Source organism: Olea europaea, chromosome 11, assembly GCF_002742605.1.
Source record: "Olea europaea var. sylvestris chromosome 11, O_europaea_v1, whole genome shotgun sequence".
NCBI lineage: Eukaryota > Viridiplantae > Streptophyta > Magnoliopsida > Lamiales > Oleaceae > Olea > Olea europaea.
In genome coordinates this window covers 18,196,197-18,218,398 of record NC_036247.1, presented here as the reverse complement: position 1 = coordinate 18,218,398, position 22,202 = coordinate 18,196,197, and the positions used below count along the sequence as shown (strand labels likewise).

General features: G+C 32.9%; 2 protein-coding genes across 2 annotated transcripts; both read right to left on the bottom strand.

The window, feature by feature from the left end:
* Window positions 1-8,612: 8,612 nt before the first annotated feature.
* LOC111403656 (transcription initiation factor TFIID subunit 11-like) lies at window positions 8,613-10,806 on the bottom strand. The gene is made up of 3 exons (XM_023032242.1): window positions 10,644-10,806; window positions 9,217-9,544; window positions 8,613-8,777 (listed from the first exon to the last, which is right to left on the bottom strand). Exons 2-3 carry the CDS (start codon window positions 9,534-9,536, stop codon window positions 8,615-8,617), a joined length of 483 nt encoding a protein of 160 aa, XP_022888010.1. The 5' UTR covers window positions 9,537-9,544; window positions 10,644-10,806; the 3' UTR covers window positions 8,613-8,614.
* An 8,392-nt stretch (window positions 10,807-19,198) lies between these two features.
* LOC111403655 (transcription initiation factor TFIID subunit 11-like) lies at window positions 19,199-22,001 on the bottom strand. The gene is made up of 5 exons (XM_023032241.1): window positions 21,853-22,001; window positions 20,447-20,774; window positions 19,920-20,007; window positions 19,697-19,796; window positions 19,199-19,518 (listed from the first exon to the last, which is right to left on the bottom strand). The coding sequence occupies exons 2-5, from the start codon at window positions 20,764-20,766 to the stop codon at window positions 19,391-19,393; spliced, it is 636 nt and encodes a 211-aa protein (XP_022888009.1). The 5' UTR covers window positions 20,767-20,774; window positions 21,853-22,001; the 3' UTR covers window positions 19,199-19,390.
* Between the last annotated feature and the right edge of the window lie 201 nt (window positions 22,002-22,202).

Below are 22,202 nucleotides of genomic sequence, written 5' to 3'. Positions count from 1 at the left end.
TTTATCGTTCTTGTCTTATTGCTCGAGTGTTTCTTATTGCTTTGGTGGAAAATTACTATCACTAGAAAGAGAAAACAAGGAACAATTTCGCAGTGGTGATTTTTATTAGATTTTGATGGTAAGTTGTGATTTAATGTGGTTGAAGGTTGATAAAATGTGTAATTGAAAATGAGTTTCAAGAAAGGAGGGCCGAATGGGTTTAAGAATAAAACCATGGTAATTTGCCTAGAAAGATGAAATAAATCTTTCATCCCTAATGTCTTTAAATAAATTTATTATTTTTGCATTGTCTTTTTCAAGATTAGTGGAAGAGTTGGTTGCTGGTGTGCCCAATTGATATATGTACTCAATCGTTATACATACAATTTATACATGGAAGTTAACGTGATTTTTAAATTAAATTAGAATAAGTGATGGATGTGTCAAATTTTAAAGAGTGCGACTTGTCTAACAATATATTTAGTACTTTCAAATTGTACTTGGGGTTTATTGTGTATGCCAAAAGAAATAATATGACAAGTATTTTCTAAACTTTAGTAGTACAGTGTTATGAGTGAGGCAGCCTTGTGTCTAAGAGTTTCTTTCCTTTCTCCTTCCTAGGACGATTACCCATTTGGAGAATAGTCTTCTCTTGTATTCCAAAATGTAAAAGACAGAAGGGCATTGAATACGAATAAACTCTTCTTTCTTTCATTCCTCTTCTTCAAATGCTTTCCCTTGGCTTCGGTGCCAGCTAAGACTGGTAGCATGCTTAATGGTAGCATGGTCTTCTCTTAGGCTTTCTCTTGGATTGTAGAATTATAAAAAAAATTTAACTTTAGACGCTAATTCTGAATCAGCATAAATCAAAACAGATTCATCATCATTTATTGTATGTCGAGTTATAAAATTCAGGAAGTAAATGTTTATATCCATCACATGATTTTAGTATTAAGTAAATGGAGTTCCATCTATGACTTAAATTAGTTACAAATTTTTTGGAATCTCGACCAAATTTTGCCCAATATTTTCTCAAGTGCATGTTTTCTACTTAGTGATGCGATGTAATATAAGTGCATCTCTAATTCTATCTGTTTGATCTTTAATATATTTTCATATTGTATTGCACAATTAAATTAAAAATATGATACGGAACGAAAATGAAAAAAAAAAAATCAAAATCAAAATCAGGATTAAGAACCATACACAAATATTTATAACAGGCTTATTAATATTAGCATTTTCAAATGTAAAAAAGTGAATTTTACTTTAATAACAATATTATTTAATAATTTGCATAAGAACGTTAAATATGTTGTTAACATTACGAGGATGCTCAATTATTATTATTTTAAAATTACTTTGTATGCATAACCTAAAGTTGGTCCATGTAATTTGCAATTACAACTAAATATCATTTTTTATTAATATATTCCCATAAATTCGAAGTAAATGATATAATACCATCATATATATGTAAGTCATGAATTATTTGTTTCTTCGTTTTAAGGAAATGATCTATGATATTAGAACGAAGAGCATTCCTACTTTACCCCAAAGTACCTAGGTTGAAGATATTCTTTCATAAATGTTGTAAGATGTTCGTTGTCTACTAGGCTTAGTGACAATTCAACACACAACAAACTTTACAATTCATTGACGAGTAGTTTCCACCGAATACATCCATGTGCTAAGTGTTGCAGAATCAGTATTGAAAGGAGTACAGATTGCAATTATGTTTGAGATCCACCAACCAACCCAAGTTTGGCTGTACATTTGAGCTAATGACAATTGAGATGGGCAGTATTGATACTCTTTTGTCATGTCTATCGTGTTTGATAGTATTTACAGGCTACTTTATATTCTTGAATTTTGTTGATTATACGGTCCGTCGAAATCAATTTAAAGTATTTTCAACTCTTTGTAGCTTTTTCTCCTTTCGCTTCCCCCTTGTATCGGGAATTTTTATTTTCGATTCTAAAGCTTCTTGATCAATGTCATTTAAATCAGAAGTATATCGTTGAGATTGATATATTCATTGTGAAAATTGAGATTGTAGCATTATGGGACAATGACCATCGAACAAACCTAATATATATATATATATATGGATCCATTCGTATATAATAGAATATAAATGTATAATGATTTAATAGAATTATAGTAGAGAATTTACATTGACTGAAGTTGAAATGTATAAATTGAGAGGGTGTTCGGTGGAGATTAAAATTGGCATTTTAGTATAATTTGATAGAAGTTTTTGAAATGTGTGGTTGAAAAGTAGTGAGACCCATGAAAGATATGTTTAATATTAATTATTTAACTTTAACTCTGATTAAAATATGAGCCAAACAGGGCTCAATAATGTAAAATGCAGAGAATATAATTGAGATTTGAATTGTATAAATAAGAAATGTAGAATGTATAAATTGAATTGAGATTTGAATTGTTTAAGAGTAATTTTTGTAGATGGAATGTAAAACAGATTTACAGATAATTTGTGTGAAAAATGGATTGAATAATGAAGTATTTGTAGATTTTTTTAATTTATATATTTTTTTATTTCAGTGGAACGGTCAATTCGTTGAAAACCAAAAAAGTGACCAAACAATCGCTCTTAGGCTAGTGGGTAGGGTTGGACAAAATTTACGAACTGAGCTGGACCAAATCGGGCCCAAACCTAATCGAGGGATTTTTCTTAGATTAAATACCTGAACGGGTATTTGACTCATGAATTGACGGGTTCAATTATGTTCTGTTCTCGATTCTAGATGAAAAACCTAATAACCAAATCTCCATAATCTTTTAATTAATTTATTTAAAATAATCCAAATTATTTTATTTTTTCCTAAATAAATTTGTTGACTAATTAATTTAGCTCAAACCCAAAAATATGATTTTTCAATTTCTAATTTTCAATCCAAGCACAACTTAAACAAATTAACCTAAGTTTTACCAAAATAAGTTATTATACTTTAGGGATGGCAATTGGGCTTATTGGCTTAGGTAACTCGTGGCTCGGCTCGAAAAGAGCTCGAGCTCGCCCGACTCAAAGCTCGGGTCAAGCCTTATTTTGGGGTGGTGGGCAAAGCTCGAACCGGCTCGTGTGGCTCGGGCTTACAAGCCTATATTTTTATTTTAAAAAAACATTAAAAAAAAATTATTTTAAATGCAGCGTGCTACTGCCATGTTTATAGATAATGATATAAAAAATAATAAATAATAAAAAAATTCAAATTCAGCAAAACACTGAGTCTGCCCTACTCAGCTCGGAAAGGCTCGAGCCGAAAACTCGGGTCGAGGTTTTCGGGTCGAGCCTATTTTTTTTTGGCTGAGCTTTTACTCGGGCCCAAAAAAAGGCTCGATCATTTTACTCGAGGCGAGCCCGAGCCTAAAATTTCGACTCGCGAGTGAGCTCGGCTCGACTCGTTGACATCCCTATTCTACTATAATGTTGTTTTCTATTGTTATGGAGAAATCAAATTAAAGTTCCACCACGACTTTCTTAATTATCATGAACTTGTTATCTTCTTTCTTTGATTTTAACAATCAAATCTATGAAGAATTTAACAAAAAGAGAGTAAAAGATACATAAAATTAGACTACATTATTTTGTAAGGGTTAAGATTGGACATATCATTAATTGAGTTAATATAGATTTGAAAATATTAAAAAATTTAATTATAGTACTAAACCTGAAAACCAAATGGAATCAAGCCAAACCAAATTGAACCAAATGGAATTGAATCCAATTGGTTCAATAATTAAATTTGGACCCGATGATTCCACATATTAAATACCGAAAAATTTCGGATTCGATTCGATTTTCTCTCGATTCTAAAAAGAATCGAACCAAAACGGACTATGTCTAGCTCTACTCGTGGGCTCACTCACAAGCTGCTATCCTAACTTGGCTCGTCGTTCAAGCCTTGCCGCTCTTTTGCCACTCGAACTCGTCCTGAAACAAACTTGAACCGTCCATGAGTCAAGTCCCAACGAACTTCTCAACTTGATTGCTATCTCTGCTCACATATGCCAAACAGCGGCCGAGTCTTCAATAAAATGTGACTCACTGGATTCAGGTCGGATCATAACATGGATTGTGTTTATGGACTGTCTTTTTAGTAGTTTTTTTTTTTTTTTTTTTTTTTTTTTGGTTAGTAGTTTTTTTTTTTTTTTTTTTTTAATTTTGGAGAAATTATAATGAGATGATTAGGGAAAAAAATAATAAAAATCACTATGGTCATAAATTCACAATAAATAGAAGAAGTGATAAATATGTATTAAATTAATACTCACGTGATTAATGAAATTTAATGAAAACGATTATTGTTTCTTATTTACTCATTTATTTTGAATTAATTTACTAGTTAAATATTGTTAATTCTTCCAACAAATCATGATTAGTTAACTTAATCTTAATAATGTGTTTTAACATTACTCAAAGCGATAGACGATAATAATACTATCGTTAATGTAAATGCATTTGTGGGAGCAATTCTTCTATCCAAAGATGCAATAGTGGGAGAAATCATCTTTACCATCATTAATTTCTTGTTTTTTAAGACTTTAGGGGGAAAAAAATAATCCTGTCTTTGTCTTCTGCTTGTTAAGCATGGATTGAACTACACACACCCTCTTTCACTCTGAAGATATTTCAAGCTTTACTGTTGAAGATCCACTAATTTCGAAAGAATTTATAAATAATTTAGCTTCCGTTTAACAAATTTATAAAAATTTTATAAATAAGAATGGTAAGAAAAATAGTAATACATTTCACGAAGTGGGTGATATGTAAACGAAATTAATGTTTGACTTCAACTAAATAAAATTAAGTGGTGGATAAATGGATAGTATTTGTGGATTTATTAAAATATGTAGTTGAAAATGAAATTTGATAATTTATAAAATAAAGTTTGTCAAATAGAGGCTAATATCACTTTATGTTGGTGTTAATATACTGTTCTATCTAGTTTTAATAACTTCATTAGTATTCTTTATGAGGAAATAACGATATTATTTAAGAAGAAAATCTTTTAGTACTTGAATGCAATTGTACATTTTGTATTGCGGATGATTTTTATTGGACAGAATGCACTAAATGATTGTTCGTCTTATCCAAATTTAACTATGGAATTATTCGTGTTAAGTTCCATTCTGCTCTCGGGTTCCGTATAATAATTATTTTTTATATTTACAACACTACATTAATTCAACTATGGCATGTTAAATCTTAATTCTTACAAAATAATGTTGTCTAATCCCGTTATATATTTTGCTCATTTCTTTATTGAGTTCTTCATAGATTTGACAATTAAAATTACAAGAATAGAAAGATGGCGAGCTTACAATAATGAAGATATGCATAGTCAAGCTTCCAATTCGATTTATCCAGAACGGCAGAAATGGTAAAATAAGATTTTTAGGTAAAGCTTGGGTCAATTTGATTAAATTGAACTTGATTGGAAATTAGAAATAAGAAACGTGAAAATTACACCCCATCTATACGTTTTAAGATTCAATGTCAAAAATCAGATCCAAAGTTTACTTATTCAAAAATCAGATTATAATTAAAAATTTTAATATTAATAATTATATTACAAAATAAGATTCATATGCGTATACAAGCACATCCGGCGTAGAGGCGCGGCATCTGAGGCATAGCCGTCACATCACGCAGCTGCAACGCGGCATCTTAGCGTTCAAATGAGCAGCTCTGCATAGCGTCGCGCGGCAACTGCACCTCTATGCGCGAATGAGTAGCTGTGTGCAGCGACAATCCAGTTGTTTGAGGACGGTGCAGATCCATTACTCTTCATTTTTTTTTTTAGATTTTTGAGTGGTAAGGTGATTGATGGTTCTATGGTGGTAATGATGGGTTAGTTTTGCTATTACGGTGGTGGTGGAGCTGTGCGGTACAGTGGTGGGAATGAAGAGCTTTGTGGGTACAGGGTGGCGCGCAACTGTGGCGATGTGTGTGTGTGTGTGGTTGTGTTGCTGTAGGTACAGTTGTGGTGCTATGGGTGCGATGGTGGTGCGGTGGTTGGAGGGGGTGTGTGTGTGTTCATGCAACGGTGGTGGTCGTAGTGGTGGTTGAGGTGGTGATGGTGAGATGCTGGTGGAAATGGGTTTGTCTGGATGGTGGATCTGACGCGATGATGTGGTGGTGTTTTTTTGCAATGTGTTGATTTGTTTGTGGTGGTGGTGGAGGTGGTGGTGAGATAGCAGTCGTAAGTGTTGGTAGTGGTGGTGTGCTGGAGGTAGTGGTGAGATGGCAGTCGCAAGTGTTGTGGTGGTCATAAATTAGTTGGTTGACTGTGACAATTAAATTGGTTAATATGTGACCAATAAACAAAATATAACCAATGAAAAATAAAAATTGTGATCAAGAAATTATGTGTTACCTAAAAAATTCTTAATTTATGACCGATAATTTGATAATTTATGATTTATAATAAGTTGTGACTTATAATGTTTGTGATTTTTCATTGATAAATAAATAGACCTATAAATTTTTTGATTTTTGATCGATAAACAAATTGTGATCCATAAAATTTTTGAATTGTGATCGTAAAATAATTTATGATATATAAACTTCTAATTTGTGATCGAAAAATAATATATGATGAACTAAATCATTAATTTGTGACCAAATTGTATAGATCTGTGACTTTAATATATTTAATTAATAAAATATAATTAATTAATTAAATCATAAATAAATTTTAATAAATATTTGTTTTTGAAATTTGAAACCTTTGTTCTTAATTTTGAAATGAATGATACTTAATATCTTAATTATGAATTTTTTCTCATAAGAAAATCATATTTTGGGTTTTTGCTAATTAGTTAGCAAATTTATTTATTTTTTATAAAAATAATGGCTTATTTGAGAGTTATATAAAAAAAAAAAAGGTAAAAAAAAAATTAGAGAAATTCGGTTCTTATTCAATTATTTGGTTCTTCATCTTGAACCGAGAATCAAACTAAAATCGTTTGTTCTTGATTTAGATACTCATTTGGATATTTAACTTAAGAAAAACTACTCGATTCAGGTCCGTTCGGTCTGATTCGGTTAGAGAGTTTTATCCATCCCTAATCAAATATCTGATTAAAAGGTTTTTATTTTTAATTTTCAGTTTTTTGTTTTTCTCAGGTACGACCACTACTTTGAAATTTATGGTTGTAACTTAAGTTTTAAATTTTGAAAACTTGAAATTGATTTTAATTTTCAGTTTTTCTTTATTATAATATTCAGATTAAATAGAAAATTAAAAGCCATAATTATACATTTTAACTTACACTTTAATTAAATTTATTCTTGTTAGTACGGGGGTTTAAGATGTCCACTATAAAAGGGAGGAGATTTTATAATTTGGATATAGTATTAAAACACGCAACTTGAGATACTTGAATATAAAAATACTCCATCTATATTTTATATAGTTATGGCAACTCGATAAAAGACTCGTTCTTTATCTGCCCACGGTCGTGCCCATAAATTGATGAGAATGCGGTTGAGGGCAACATCAAACTGGGGGACATACATCACATCTCCTACAATTGCTTCAACAAAAAACAATCACCAAATGTCCCAAACGCTAATGTTGGGAATGCGCTCATGGGCAGCCTCTTTAATGTTGGGATTTCAGTCACTGCCCTACTTACAATTGATTGGGTTGTCGAACATATAATTGGACGATATTTTTCCCATAAGGAGGACTTAAAATAGGAAAATACACGTTTTCTCTTACAAAGAAATTCGAATTGAATGTGAAGAAATCAAGTGCGAGTTTCTTGAAGCTAGCATGCATTGATGGCAATTGTAATTGGTAATTGTGTGCTTCAAAGTTCAAGACGTTAGATGATCTTAGGGTATATTTGATTGGTTAATTTTTTCCATGGAACTTTTAGTTGTTTAATAGGGTTTAATTTTCCATGGAATTTAGATTCTTGGTTTTATTGGGAAGTACAATTTTCTTGCTTTCGTGGGAAGTTAATGTTCACATTTTTTTTTAATTTTTTATTTTCTTGGCAGTGGAAACAAATTTTAAAAATTATTGTAAAAAAAAATATTTTCCTTTGATTGATAATTTTCATGTAAAACAAATTCAAACGAACACCAAAAGATAGATGATTTTCTTGATTTTTTTTTTTTTTGACAATGAAAACAAATTTCATTTCCAATACCAGTAAAATTTATATTTTTAATTGACAATTTTTATGTAAAACAAAGCCAAACGAACACCAAAAAACACTTTTATTTCAATATTTTCCACTTGAAAAATTATACCAATCAAACACAATAATTTACAATTCACAGAAAAACAATTTCTAGGCAATTCAATTCCCTGAAATTCGTTTTCAATTCAATTCAATTTTATCTTTGCTATCAAACGGACCCTTACGTTTAAAAGTCCGAAATGTTAGCATATTTCATGGAGAACAAAACTGAATATGCAGTAAAATAGAAACATGAATGTTTAAAATGTATGAGTGTTTATCTTTATTTTATTAGACTAGTTTATCTTGATTTTGTCAAAATTCGAACTAAGGTTTCCATCCAAACCAGTGTTAAAAGAGTTCTATGCATTTCGTTAATTAGTGTGCATCGGTGGTCAAGGCATTTGCTACTTCATGCAATACAAGCCGGAGAACGAGGAACGGGGGGACCGCTGAGCATAGAGCACAAGAATGAGGTGATGCCTACCCGTTTCATGTTTGATTTCTGAAATCCAGATCTACGAAATGATTCATATCTACTCATCTGCTTCTCCGTAAATTGAGAAAGAATATTCCTGGAAAAGAAAATGAGTTGTTATGAACTTTAGAACGAACAAAAAGAGAAATGTAAATTTTAAAATGAGAACTAAAGAAGTGAAGGTCAAGTTATATATTTACAAGATAAAACCCGTAAACCTTCACATTTTGATTTACCAGATCAATGGAAACACAAATAAATCTTGAATATAGATTGACTCAGTCATAAAAAGTTTCATTTCTATATTCTTCATTTTCGTTTTGATTCTCTCTTCAATTAGATAAAACACCACTGAGGTGACTGCTATAATTCTTGTTATTTTGAGAACTAATGCAATGTCATTCTATTCTTAATGAAATTTCACGGACCAAGAAATCAATGATATCATGACATCAGTTTGATACTGACATTACGTATGCGAAATAACAATTCATCCAGAAAGAATTGGGAAAAATGAAATGAACCAGTTAACTCACTGCATAATGGCTGTTTTATCGGGATCGCCACTAGAAGGGAACTTGCCCAGCTCAACATCCATGTTCTCTTCTTCTTCTTCCTCATCTTCTTCTTTGGACTTTCCAGTAGGGCCAGTAGTCCCAATGGGGTTTGAAGCAGGTGCAGATGTTGAAGGGTCTGTATGACGAAGATCATTACTGATGTCATCATCACCACCACCACCCAGAGTTAGGCCACCTGGAGTTTGCGCCTCAGTCTCATCAGGGCTAGTGGGTGATTCAGGGGGTGATTCATCTTGCTCCACAAATGCAATTTCAAAAGGATCCTTGGATTTCTTCATTTGGAAATCTACCAACCAACATCATCAATAGACAATTATTCAAATCAAGAAGTGAAAGCATATATTTTGTATAAGAGTGACACTGACAGGTACAATTTAGGTAAAATAGAGGGTATGACGCACAAATTTCAAATATATTCTGCTAGGATAAGATTCATTTACTCCCTATTATTATACTAACATCACTTGACATGTAGTTCAAAAGAGATAAGTCCGTTTGCCCGTAGAGATAGAGTTTCTCTGGTAATTAAGTAATGCTAACTTCCTATACGAAAGAAGCAGCAGGAAACAGCTGTCCCTATTGTATTTTAGATGGAATCATCAACAGTGCTAAGAATCTTGGCAATGATGGAGCTTCCGAAAGAATTCAGACTCTAAAACCCAAAACTTAGAGGTTTTGGCTGGCTTGACATCCATAGCTCGGTAAGCTCCCCGAGAAGATGCAACAATCTCCATTTATGAGGCTTGACTTTCTGGAATTAGGGAAAAAGTTCTAAGCATGGGCGGCATCAATTTGGTTTATCAAAAGTAATATCCTAGTGGAAAATGATAATTTCGAGTTTTCAACGATAGCATAAGTAAATGTCAACATTTTTCATGCACCGCAATTTTTATGCAATAGCATATCGGGGCCATCCAATCTGGACCAAGGGGAGCAGTGACAGCTAATTCAGCAATGGCCGTCCAATTGGCATAGTGCCTCATTGAGGCCAGGCACAAGCCTAATTTAGGCACTTTGGGGCTTAGACCACACCTCAACACAAAACAATTTCCTCAACAGTAATTGAGAAATAATTAGAGAATGTATACATTGCAGCAGAAAACCCAGATCAAGAATCAACATTAACATTGCATAAGCTTGTATTAAAAGGAAAAGAGGGCATCCCAAATACGAGAAAACAACGCAGGAAAAAAACGAGACGATAAAAGCAAAAAGGAAAAAAGAAAAGAAGAAACCAAAAGCAAGTAAATACAACTGCAGAAGAAAAATTAAAAGAAAGATAGGAAGAAAGAACCAACACCCGGATAAAAGGGAAAAAATGGAAAATCCAAGAGCAGGCGAGAAGAAGATTGGACTATGGAAAATAAAAGAATAAGGGGAATTACCTGTACCCTACAGCCGTTTAAAAAATCCCCCAGTAGCTGTTGGATTCGCCGGAGCAGTGGGTCTCTCGAGTCTCAAGTTTCCCGACGGCTGTTTGAGTGGCAATAGGGAGGTTTTACTGTTGGGTCATAATATTGAAACCGCCTTGGGAAAAGTACACTAGAGAAAACTTTTCAAGATGTTAATTTAATTATTAATATTAGTAATAATAATAATATAGCACCGTTTGGCCGTCATTAATTTTCATTATATTTTATTTTATTTTTTTCTATTTATAATCAGACAATCTTTTATAAAATAATATTACAAATAAATTGAAAATTTTTCCTGTCACTCATCTTTTACAAAAATATTATTCTACCCATTTTTATTTCTACAAAATAGGGCCAAATGGGGCATAAAATTTATACAACTTCATCTCAATCCAACTTAATCCCAAACCCTAAAATTCATCTCTCCATCTTCTCACCTCTTACCCTCTCCACCTAACTCGCAATTCCGACACTGTCATACCCACTACCAAAGACCACTACCGAGCTCACAATGACGGTTTCTTTCCCCACCCCACATCGACACCCAATCCAATGGTTCTTCATTGCGCGCCCACTCTGACCAATCTTCACATCACAGCAGCGTGCTCCTTCATGTTAGGCGCCGTCGCTTCATGGCAACATCAACGCTGCGAGCTGCTATGGCTCTTCTCCGTGTTAGGGGTTTTGTTGTTTCGCGCGTGACTATCGCTAGCAAGCAGAGATGAGATCAATTTTTTCCTTCGTGCATAGTGACATAGTTATGTTCTTTTTTTTTTATTTGAGTTTGATTTCTTTGAAATGAATGACATGGAGCTGTGGCAGATGTCAGAGAGAGGTTATGGAGGTGGAGGTGGAGGTGGAGGCGGTGGGGGACTTGATGATTTTGTTGGTGGGATGGTGGCTGTGGTATGCTAATATTGGGAGACATGGTGATTTTAGCAGGCGACGGTGGTACGATCATTGATTGGAGGTGGAGGTAGAGGTGGAGGTGGAGAGTGGCTTGTTAGAGCAAAATGCAGTAACGATGTTTGTGGTGGTAGACCTGTTGGAGGCGATAGTGAGGGCAATGTGATCTGGTGACGATTTTTTTGTGGTGGTGTAGGTAAATGCGTTGATGGTGGTGCTGACGATTGTAATGGTGATGCTAATGGCGGTTGTGGTGTGATGCTAGCGATGGTGGTAACAAGTGGCGGTGGTCGTAGTTGTAGTGTTGGTGACCGTGGTGTGTGACATATTATCTGGGGGAGATTTTTATAAATGACCTGCCACTATTCATTTTTAATAAAATGTCTATAATACCCTTAATGAAAGGATTTGTCATATTTTGCACAAGATATCCTTAATTCATTGGGATAATTCTAAAATTTCTCTATTTCTTTCATTTCGAATTTTAATATATAGTTCCATCTTTTGATCTAATAAATTAGCATAATCTGTAATATAATTGTCATGTAATTTACTAAGATTATCATATTCCTTAGATGAAATATCCATAGTCTCTAGTTGAGCAAAAATATTTCTTATTTTCCTTAATAGTTTTTCTAACAGATTATCTAATTCTTTAATTGTATAATCTGGCATTATTCAGATAATTCCTTGCAAGCTTTATAAATAATAATAACATGTTAAATAAGTTTTTTGCAAACATGAAAAGTAATAATCCCTACGATTCTTTCAAGATATTAGAAGAATTCTTTCTAAATTTAACAAAGACAATAATTTTACCTTACTTTTGATCTTAAATCTGTATTCTTAGAATCGAGTGACCTTCAGACTCTGAATCTGCAAACTGCTCCCTCAAACGGCCTCTTGCCTCAATGGGAATTCTGCTATTTCAGCTTCTTGCCCTCACTGTATCTTTTCTTAGAATTAAGAATAAAGATTTTAAGTAAAGAAAATTCTCTCTTTGTTAAAGTAAGAAAGAAATTATCTTCTTCAATCTATCCAGAATCTATGGGATAGGAAGTTTAGAAACTCATATCTTTCTGATATCAAAAAATTGAAATTTTATTTCTATAATGATTTATACAAGATTTCTATTGTATACAAGGGGTTGCTAGAAAAACTGATTTTGAAAAAAGCTTAAGGAAAGAGAATGGTTTCTAACTCGAGATGATTCATTCTTTTCCCAAATACCTCTATTTATACATGACTCAAACTCACTATTATTGATCTATTATATCATTGCATACATCAGAATTTTGAAAAAACGGCTCACATGCCTCTCTATTCTTTTCCTCCTGGGGTCTACATTTTTACATGCATTCTTTGCCTTTCCATCAAAAGGGCATCTTTTTCTCTATTATTGCCTTTCCATCTTTGGCTCCTTATGCAGCTGGCTAGATGCTTTGGTAGTGGTAGGTCCCCTTTTATCTATCTCCATTCATCTTTTATCTTGAAGAATCAATCTTTTAATCTTGTCTACATGTGGGGCACTCCCTCAATCTACATGATTCTTGAATTGTTGTAGGACTTCCATTAATTTGATGAGTATCAAATTTTTGGATATATTCTTTCAAAATGGTAGATTTTTTTTTTCCATTATTCATAAGGAGTGTCCATCCTTCATATTGGCACAAGCATCTGAATTTTTTATCATATAAATTCTTTGCAATGTTGTAAAGAACTTTCATCCCCAAAACTCTTCGAGATTTTATCCATGATTTATTGATTTTAGGCAATGGTTTATTATTTCGGCCAACTTCAATCTGGAAATCTCGGCCAACATATCCAATTGTAATAATATGTTCAGCAGGATAATATATCCTTCCATCAACCTCGGGACTTATTGAATAAAATTTAATATAAATCGACCTCCCTTGGGCAAATTTTGAAACTTCTGTCCTGAATATATCATCAAAATTTTCAATTTCTTTTAAATCTTTTCCTAGATAGATCAAATCCAAAAATCCATAATCTGTTGCTATTTTGACCATGAAAGGGTCTGCATCTTTGGTAATTATTAATCTGGGATAAACATGATCTCCCGATGCAATAAAATATGATTCATTTTCTTCCAATTCATAAACAATTTTGGCAAATGATCTATATTCTTCTTCTTTTGATGATAAAGGAGTATCATCATCTTCATCAGTTTTGATTCTTATTACTCTTGTATGTTCATCACCATTTTTTATAGTCACCTTCCGGGGACTTGCTATGTCTCGTTTGATATTGCTGGGTCCACTACTGCTTCCTGGCTGTGTACCTGTTTGTATTTTTGAGATTGTATCAATTGGTATTTCCTATTTGGTATCTAATGACTCGAATTGTGAAGTAATATCAACAATTCTGTCATTCAATTCTTTGGTATATTTGGAATGAGAATTAGAGATTTCCACCAACAATTTGACATTTTGTTGGATAGATTCTGTCATTTCCTCTAACTGCTCAATTCCAATTTTCATATCTTCAGATTCTTCCATGAGGAATTTCATTCGTCTGTTGACGTCTATTAATGCATTTTTGATATTATCCATCTCCGAATTCGATATTCCTGCTCAAAAAATCTGCAAGATTCTTATTTACTCATTTATTTTGAATTAATTTACTAGTTAAATATTGTTAATTCTTCCAACAAATCATGATTAGTTAACTTAATCTTAATAATGTGCTTTAACATTACTCAAAGCGATAGACGATAATAATACTATCATTAATGTAAATTCATTAGTAGGAGCAATTCTTCTATCTAAAGATGCATTTGTGGGAGAAATCATCTTTACCATCATTAATTTCTTGTTTGTTAAGACTTTAGGGGAAAAAATCCTGTCTTTGGCTTCTGCTTGTTAAGCATGAATTGAGCTACACACACCCTCTTTCACTCTGAAGATATTTCAAGCTTTACTGTTGAAGATCCACTAATTTCGAAAGAATTTATAAATAATTTAGCTTCCGTTTAACAAATTTATAATTTTTTTTATAAATAAGAATGGTAAGAAAAATAGTAATATATTTCACGAAGTGGGTGATATGTAAACGAAATTAATGTTTGATTTCAACTGAATAAAATTAAGTGGTGGATAAATGGATAGTATTTGTGGATTTATTAAAATATGTAGTTGAAAATGAAATTTGATAATTTATAAAATAAAGTTTGTCAAATAGAGGCTAATATCACTTTATGTTGGTGTTAATATAATGTTCTATCTAGTTTTAATAACTTCATTAGTATTCTTTATGAGGAAATAACGATATTATTTAAGAAGAAAATTTTTTAGTACTTGAATGCAATTGTACCTTTTGTATTGCTAATGATTTTTATTGGAAGGAATGCACTAAATAATAGTAAATCGACTGGGTCCAAATTTAATTATGGAATTGTTCGTGTTAAGTTCCATTCTACTCTCGGGTTCCGTATAATAATTATTTTTTATATTTACAACACTACATTAATTCAACTATGGCATGTTAAATCTTAATTCTTACAAAATAATGTTGTCTAATCCCGTTATATATTTTGCTCATTTCTTTATTGAGTTCTTCATAGATTTGACAATTAAAATTACAAGAATAGAAAGATGGCGAGCTTACAATAATGAAGATATGCATAGTCAAGCTTCCAATTCGATTTATCCAGAACGGCAGAAATGGTAAAATAAGATTTTTAGGTAAAGTTTGGGTCAATTTGATTAAATTGAACTTGATTGGAAATTAGAAATAAGAAACGTGAAAATTACACCCCATCTATACGTTTTAAGATTCAATGTCAAAAATCAGATCCAAAGTTTGCTTATTCAAAAATCAGATTATAATTAAAAATTTTAATATTAATAATTATATTACAAAATAAGATTCACATGCATATACAAGCACATCCGGCGTCGAGGCGCGGCATCTGAGGCATAGCCGTCACATCATGCAGCCGCAACGCGGCATCTTAGCGTTCAAATGAGCAGCTCTGCATAGCTTCGTGCCGCGATTGCACCTCTATGTGCGAATGAGTAGCTGTGCGCAGCGACAATCCAGTTGTTTGAGGACGATGCAGATCCATTACTCTTCATTTTTTTTAGATTTTTGAGTGGTAAGGTGATTGATGGTTCTGTGGTGGTAATGATGGGTTAGTTTTGCTATTACGGTGGTGGTGGAGCTGTGCGGTCCAATGGTGGGAATGAAGAGCTTTGTGGGTACAGGGTGGCGCGCAACTGTGGCGATGTGTGTGTGTGGTTGTGTTGCTGTAGGTACAGTTGTGGTGCTATGGGTGCGATGGTGGTGCGGTGGTTGGAGGGGGGGTGTGTGCGCGCATGCAACGGTGGTGGTTGAGGTGGTGATGGTGAGATGTTGGTGGAAATGGGTTTATCGGGATGGTGGATCTGACGCGATGATGTGGTGGTGTTTTTTTGCAATGTGTTGATTTGTTTGTAGTGGTGGTGGTGGTGGAGGTAGTGGTGAGATAGCACTCACTAGTGTTAGTAGTGGTGGTGTGCTGGAGGTAGTGGTGAGATGGCAGTCGCAAGTGTTGTGGTGGTCATAAATTATTTGGTTGATTGTGACAATTAAATTGGTTAATCTATGACCAATAAACAAAATATGACCAATGAAAAATAAAAATCTTGATCAAGAAATTATGTGTTACCTAAAAAATTCTTAATTTATGACCGATAATTTGATAATTTATGATTGTATAATAAGTTGTGACTTATAATGTTTGTGATTTTTGATTGATAAATAAATAGAGACCTATAATTTTTTTGATTTTTGATCGATAAACAAATTGTGATCCATAAAATTTTTGAATTGTGATCGTAAAATAATTTATGATATATAAACTTCTAATTTGTGATCGAAAAATAATATATGATGAACTAAATCATTAATCTGTGACCAAATTGTATAGATCTGTGACCTTAATATTTTTAATTAATAAAATATAATTAATTAATTAAATCATAAATAAATTTTAATAAATATTTGATTTTTGAAATTTGGAACCTTTGTTCTTAATTTTGAAATGAGTGATACTTAATCTCTTAATTATGAATTTTTCTCATAAGAAAATCATATTTTGGGTTTTTGCTAATTAGTTAGCAAATTTATTTATTTTTTCATAAAAATAATGGCTTATTTGAGATTTTTTTTTAAAAAAAGGTAAAAAAAAATTTGAAAAATTCGGTTCTTATTCAATTATTTGGTTCTTCATCTTGAACTGAGAATCGAACTAAAATCTTCTGTTCTCGATTTAGATACTCATTTAGATATTTAACTTAAAAAGAACCATTCAATTCAGGTCCGTTCGGTCTGATTCGGTTAGAGAGTTTTATCCATCCCTAATCAAAAATCTGATTAAAAGGTTTTTATTTTTAATTTTCAGTTTTTTGTTTTTCTCAGGTAGGACCACTACCTTGAAATTTATGGTTGTAACTTAAGTTTTAAATTTTGAAAACTTGAAATTGATTTTAATTTTCAGTTTTTCTTTATTATAATATTCAGATTAAATAGAAAATTAAAAGCCATAATTATACACTTTAACTTACACTTTAATTAAATTTATTCTTGTTAGTACGGGGGTTTAAGATGTCCACTAGAAAAGGGAGGAGCTTTTATAATTTGGATATAGTATTAAAACACGCAACTTGAGATACTTGAATATAAAAATATTTCTTCTATATTTTATATAGTTATGGCAACTCGATGAAAGACTTGTTCTTTATCCGCCCACGGTCGTGCCCATAAATTGATGAGAATGCGGTTGAGGGCAACATCAAACTGGGGGACATACATGACATCTCCTACAATTGCTTCAACAAAAAACAATCACCAAATGTCCCAAACGCTAATGTTGGGAATGCGCTCATGGGCAGCCTCTTTAATGTTGGGATTTCAGTCACTGCCCTACTTACAATTGATTGGGTTGTCGAACATATAATTGGACGATATTTTTCCCATAAGGAGGACTTAAAATAGGAAAATACACGTTTTCTCTTACAAAGAAATTCTAATTGAATGTGAAGAAATCAAGTATGAGTTTCTTGAAGCTAGCATGCATTGATGGCAATTGTAATTGGTAATTGTGTGCTTCAAAGTTCAAGACGTTAGATGATCTTAGGGTATATTTGATTGGTTAATTTTTTCCATGGAACTTTTAGTTGTTTGATAGGGTTTAATTTTCCATGGAATTTAGATTCTTGGTTTTATTGGGAAGTACAATTTTCTTGCTTTCGTGGGAAGTTAATGTTCACATTTTTTTTTAATTTTTTATTTTCTTGGCAAACAAATTTTAAAAATTATTGTAAAAAAAAATATTTTCCTTTAATTGATAATTTTCATGTAAAACAAATTCAAACGAATACCAAAAGATAGATGATTTTCTTGATTTTTTTTTTTTTGGCAATGAAAACAAATTTCATTTCCAATACCAGTAAAATTTATATTTTTAATTGACAATTTTTATGTAAAACAAAGCCAAACGAACACCAAAAAACACTTTTATTTCAATATTTTCCACTTGAAAAATTATACCAATCAAACACAATAATTTACAATTCACAGAAAAACAATTTCTAGGCAATTCAATTCCCTGAAATTCGTTTTCAATTCAATTCAATTTTATCTTTGCAATCAAACGGACCCTTACGTTTAAAAGTCCGAAATGTTAGCATATTTCATGGAGAACATAACTGAATATGCAGTAAAATAGAAACATGAATGTTTAAAATGTATGAGTGTTTATCTTTATTTTATTAGACTAGTTTATCTTGATTTTGTCAAAATTCGAACTAAGGTTTCCATCCAAACCAGTGTTAAAAGAGTTCTATGCATTTCGTTAATTAGTGTGCATCGGTGGTCAAGGCATTTTTTGCTTCGACTGTGTGTCAACGATCGAGGCTCGAATATTAAAAATACGTGGCCCTTTTTCTAGCTTACGTTGAGCCCAAGTGCACGACAAGTATTTCTGTACATAACATTAGTTGTCGAAGTCCAAGTTTCATATTTATGTGAAAAGAAGGATTTTTGATGTTCTGTTATTACTAGTGTCGAAATTCTTGAATTGTTTGTTTAGATCACCGTACAACTTCTACCGTTTGTTCAAAGTATTATACTAATGGAGATCGAAGCAAATAAATGAGCATTTATACTGAAGGAAAGCTCGGAGTTTGAATAATTGGGTAACTTTTTAAATCAGGGATATTCTTTTCAAGTGGATATTTTAACTAGAAATCCGACCTAGCCATCCTTTCAACTTCTCAATCTCATGCTATATAATGATTTGGAAGTAGATATCTAACCCCTCTTTAAGGATAAGGATTTTTCTTTGACATTAAACTGATGTAAAATGAGTATCAGATTACTCTTTATGATCATTGATAACTAGCCTGGTGTTGGACAAATAAATAAATATTTTCATGTTTCTTCAGTTACCCAAAATATAATACTCTATTATGGGGAGTTGTTGATGGCTAAAATGCTATCAAAGCATGGTTTGTAGTGTCAACATTGTAACATTTTCTTCATCTGGATTATGATCTGTGCGAGTTTGTTTCAACTTGTACAAAATCATTTATAAACTTTCCATTTTAGTCCTGAAATGTTGAAATTCATTCATTATTGAACTCCTGTGCAATTTTTTATGATCTGGGCAAGCCATGGAGCAAATATTTATGTGCAAATACAAGCATCCTTGCCGAACTGTTAAGGTCATATTTACCAGGAAAAGATGACGGATCTTGAAGTTCGGTAAGAGTACACCATGGAATACTGCAAGTTACTACCAGATTCTTTTAGCGGAAAAGCCTTGGCACTGATCTTTTTGGAATCTTACCTTCAAGTTTTAGTCTTCTATACGCTTCTCTGATGTGGCACGGCCTGATTGGCCCAGACTCCCTTCTCTCTGCCATCACTATTCTGGCTGCAAAATTGTAGAGCTTCATTACAGTCATATTGTTGTATTTTTTATTTCAGAGTATGACACATAGGACATATAAAGCTTTCTGTTCACCATTAGCAATAGAATCTCTCAAACCTAAAAATGAATAGAGAAAAAAAATTTAAGCTTATAACTACTACCGAATACTAAATCAGCATACCTGTTTCAACAAGCTCCCCAACGAACATTTTTGCTATTCCAGATACCACGATTGTCGTAGGCATAGAAATTTTGGCACTTCCAGTTATGCTTGTCAATAACTGCAATTAGAACACGGTAAAAGATTGCAACAATGGCCGTTTGCTACTTCATGCAATACAAGCCGGAGAACGAGGAACGGGGGGACCGCTGAGCATAGAGCACAAGAATGAGGTGATGCCTACCCGTTTCATGTTTGATTTCTGAAATCCAGATCTACGAAATGATTCATATCTACTCATCTGCTTCTCCGTAAATTGAGAAAGAATATTCCTGGAAAAGAAAATGAGTTGTTATGAACTTTAGAACGAACAAAAAGAGAAATGTAAATTTTAAAATGAGAACTAAAGAAGTGAAGGTCAAGTTATATATTTACAAGATAAAACCCGTAAACCTTCACATTTTGATTTACCAGATCAATGGAAACACAAATAAATCTTGAATATAGATTGACTCAGTCATAAAAAGTTTCATTTCTATATTCTTCATTTTCGTTTTGATTCTCTCTTCAATTAGATAAAACACCACTGAGGTGACTGCTATAATTCTTGTTATTTTGAGAACTAATGCAATGTCATTCTATTCTTAATGAAATTTCACGGACCAAGAAATCAATGATATCATGACATCAGTTTGATACTGACATTACGTATGCGAAATAACAATTCATCCAGAAAGAATTGGGAAAAATGAAATGAACCAGTTAACTCACTGCATAATGGCTGTTTTATCGGGATCGCCACTAGAAGGGAACTTGCCCAGCTCAACATCCATGTTCTCTTCTTCTTCTTCCTCATCTTCTTCTTTGGACTTTCCAGTAGGGCCAGTAGTCCCAATGGGGTTTGAAGTAGGTGCAGATGTTGAAGGGTCTCTATGACGAAGATCATTACCGATGTCATCATCATCACCAACATCCAGAGTGAGGGCACCTGGAGTTTTTGCCTCAGTCTCATCAGGGCTAGTGGGTGATTCAGGGGGTGATTCATCTTGCTCCACAAATGCAATTTCAAAAGGATCCTTGGATTTCTTCATTTGGAAATCTACCAACCAACATCATCAATAGACAATTATTCAAATCAAGAAGTGAAAGCATATATTTTGCATAAGAGTGACACTGACAGGTACAGTTTAGGTAAAATAGAGGGTATGACGCACAAATTTCAAATATATTCTGCTAGGATAAGATTCGTTTACTCCCTATTATGATACTAACATCACTTGACATGTAGTTCAAAAGAGATAAGTCCGTTTGCCCGTAGAGATAGAGTTTCTCTGGTAATTAAGTAATGCTAACTTCCTATACGAAAGAAGCAGCAGGAAACAGCTGTCCCTATTGTATTTTAGATGGAATCATCAACAGTGCTAAGAATCTTGGCAATGATGGAGCTTCCGAAAGAATCCAGACTCTAAAACCCAAAACTTAGAGGTTTTGGCTGGCTTGACATCCATAGCTCGGTAAGCTCCCCGAGAATGAGGCTTGACTTTCTGGAATTAGGGAAAAAGCTCTAAGCATGGGCGGCATCAATTTGGTTTATCAAAAGTAATATCCTAGTGGAAAATGATAATTTCGAGTTTTCAACGACAGCATAAGTAAATGTCAACATTTTTCATGCACCGCAATTTTTATGCAATAGCATAACGACCCATCCAATCTGGACCAAGGGAAGCAGTGACAGCTAATTCAGCAATGGCCGTCCAATTGGCATATTGCCTCATTGAGGCCAGGCACAAGCCTAATTTAGGCACTTTGGGGCTTAGACCACACCTCAACACAAAACAATTTCCTCAACAGTAATTGAGAAATAATTAGAGAATGTATACATTGCAGCAGAAAAACCAGATCAAGAATCAACATTAACATTGCATAAGCTTGTATTAAAAGGAAAAGAGGGCTTCCCAAATACAAGAAAACAACGCAGGAAAAAAACGAGACGATAAAAGCAAAAAGGAAAAAAGAAAAGAAGCAACCAAAAGCAAGTAAATACAACTGCAGAAGAAAAATTAAAAGAAAGATAGGAAGAAAGAACCAAGACCCGGATAAAAGGGAAAAAATGGAAAATCCAAGAGCAGGCGAGAAGAAGATTAGACTATGGAAAATAAAAGAATAAGGGGAATTACCTGTACCCTACAGCCGTTTAAAAAAGCGCCCAGTAGCTGTTGGATTCGCAGGAGCAGTGGGTCTCTCAAGTCTCAAGTTTCCCGACGGCTGTTTGAGTGGCAATAGTGAGGTTTTACTGTTGGGTCATAACATTGAAACCGCCTTGGGAAAAGTACACTAGAGAAGACTTTGCAAGATGTTATATTAGTAATAATAATAATATACAACCATTTGGACGTCGTTAATTTTCATTACATTACATTTTTTTTTATTTTCAACTACACAATCTTCTATAAAATAATATTACATATAAATAGAAAAAAATTTCTTCTTTTTCAGCCACTCATTTTTCACAAAAAACATTATTCTA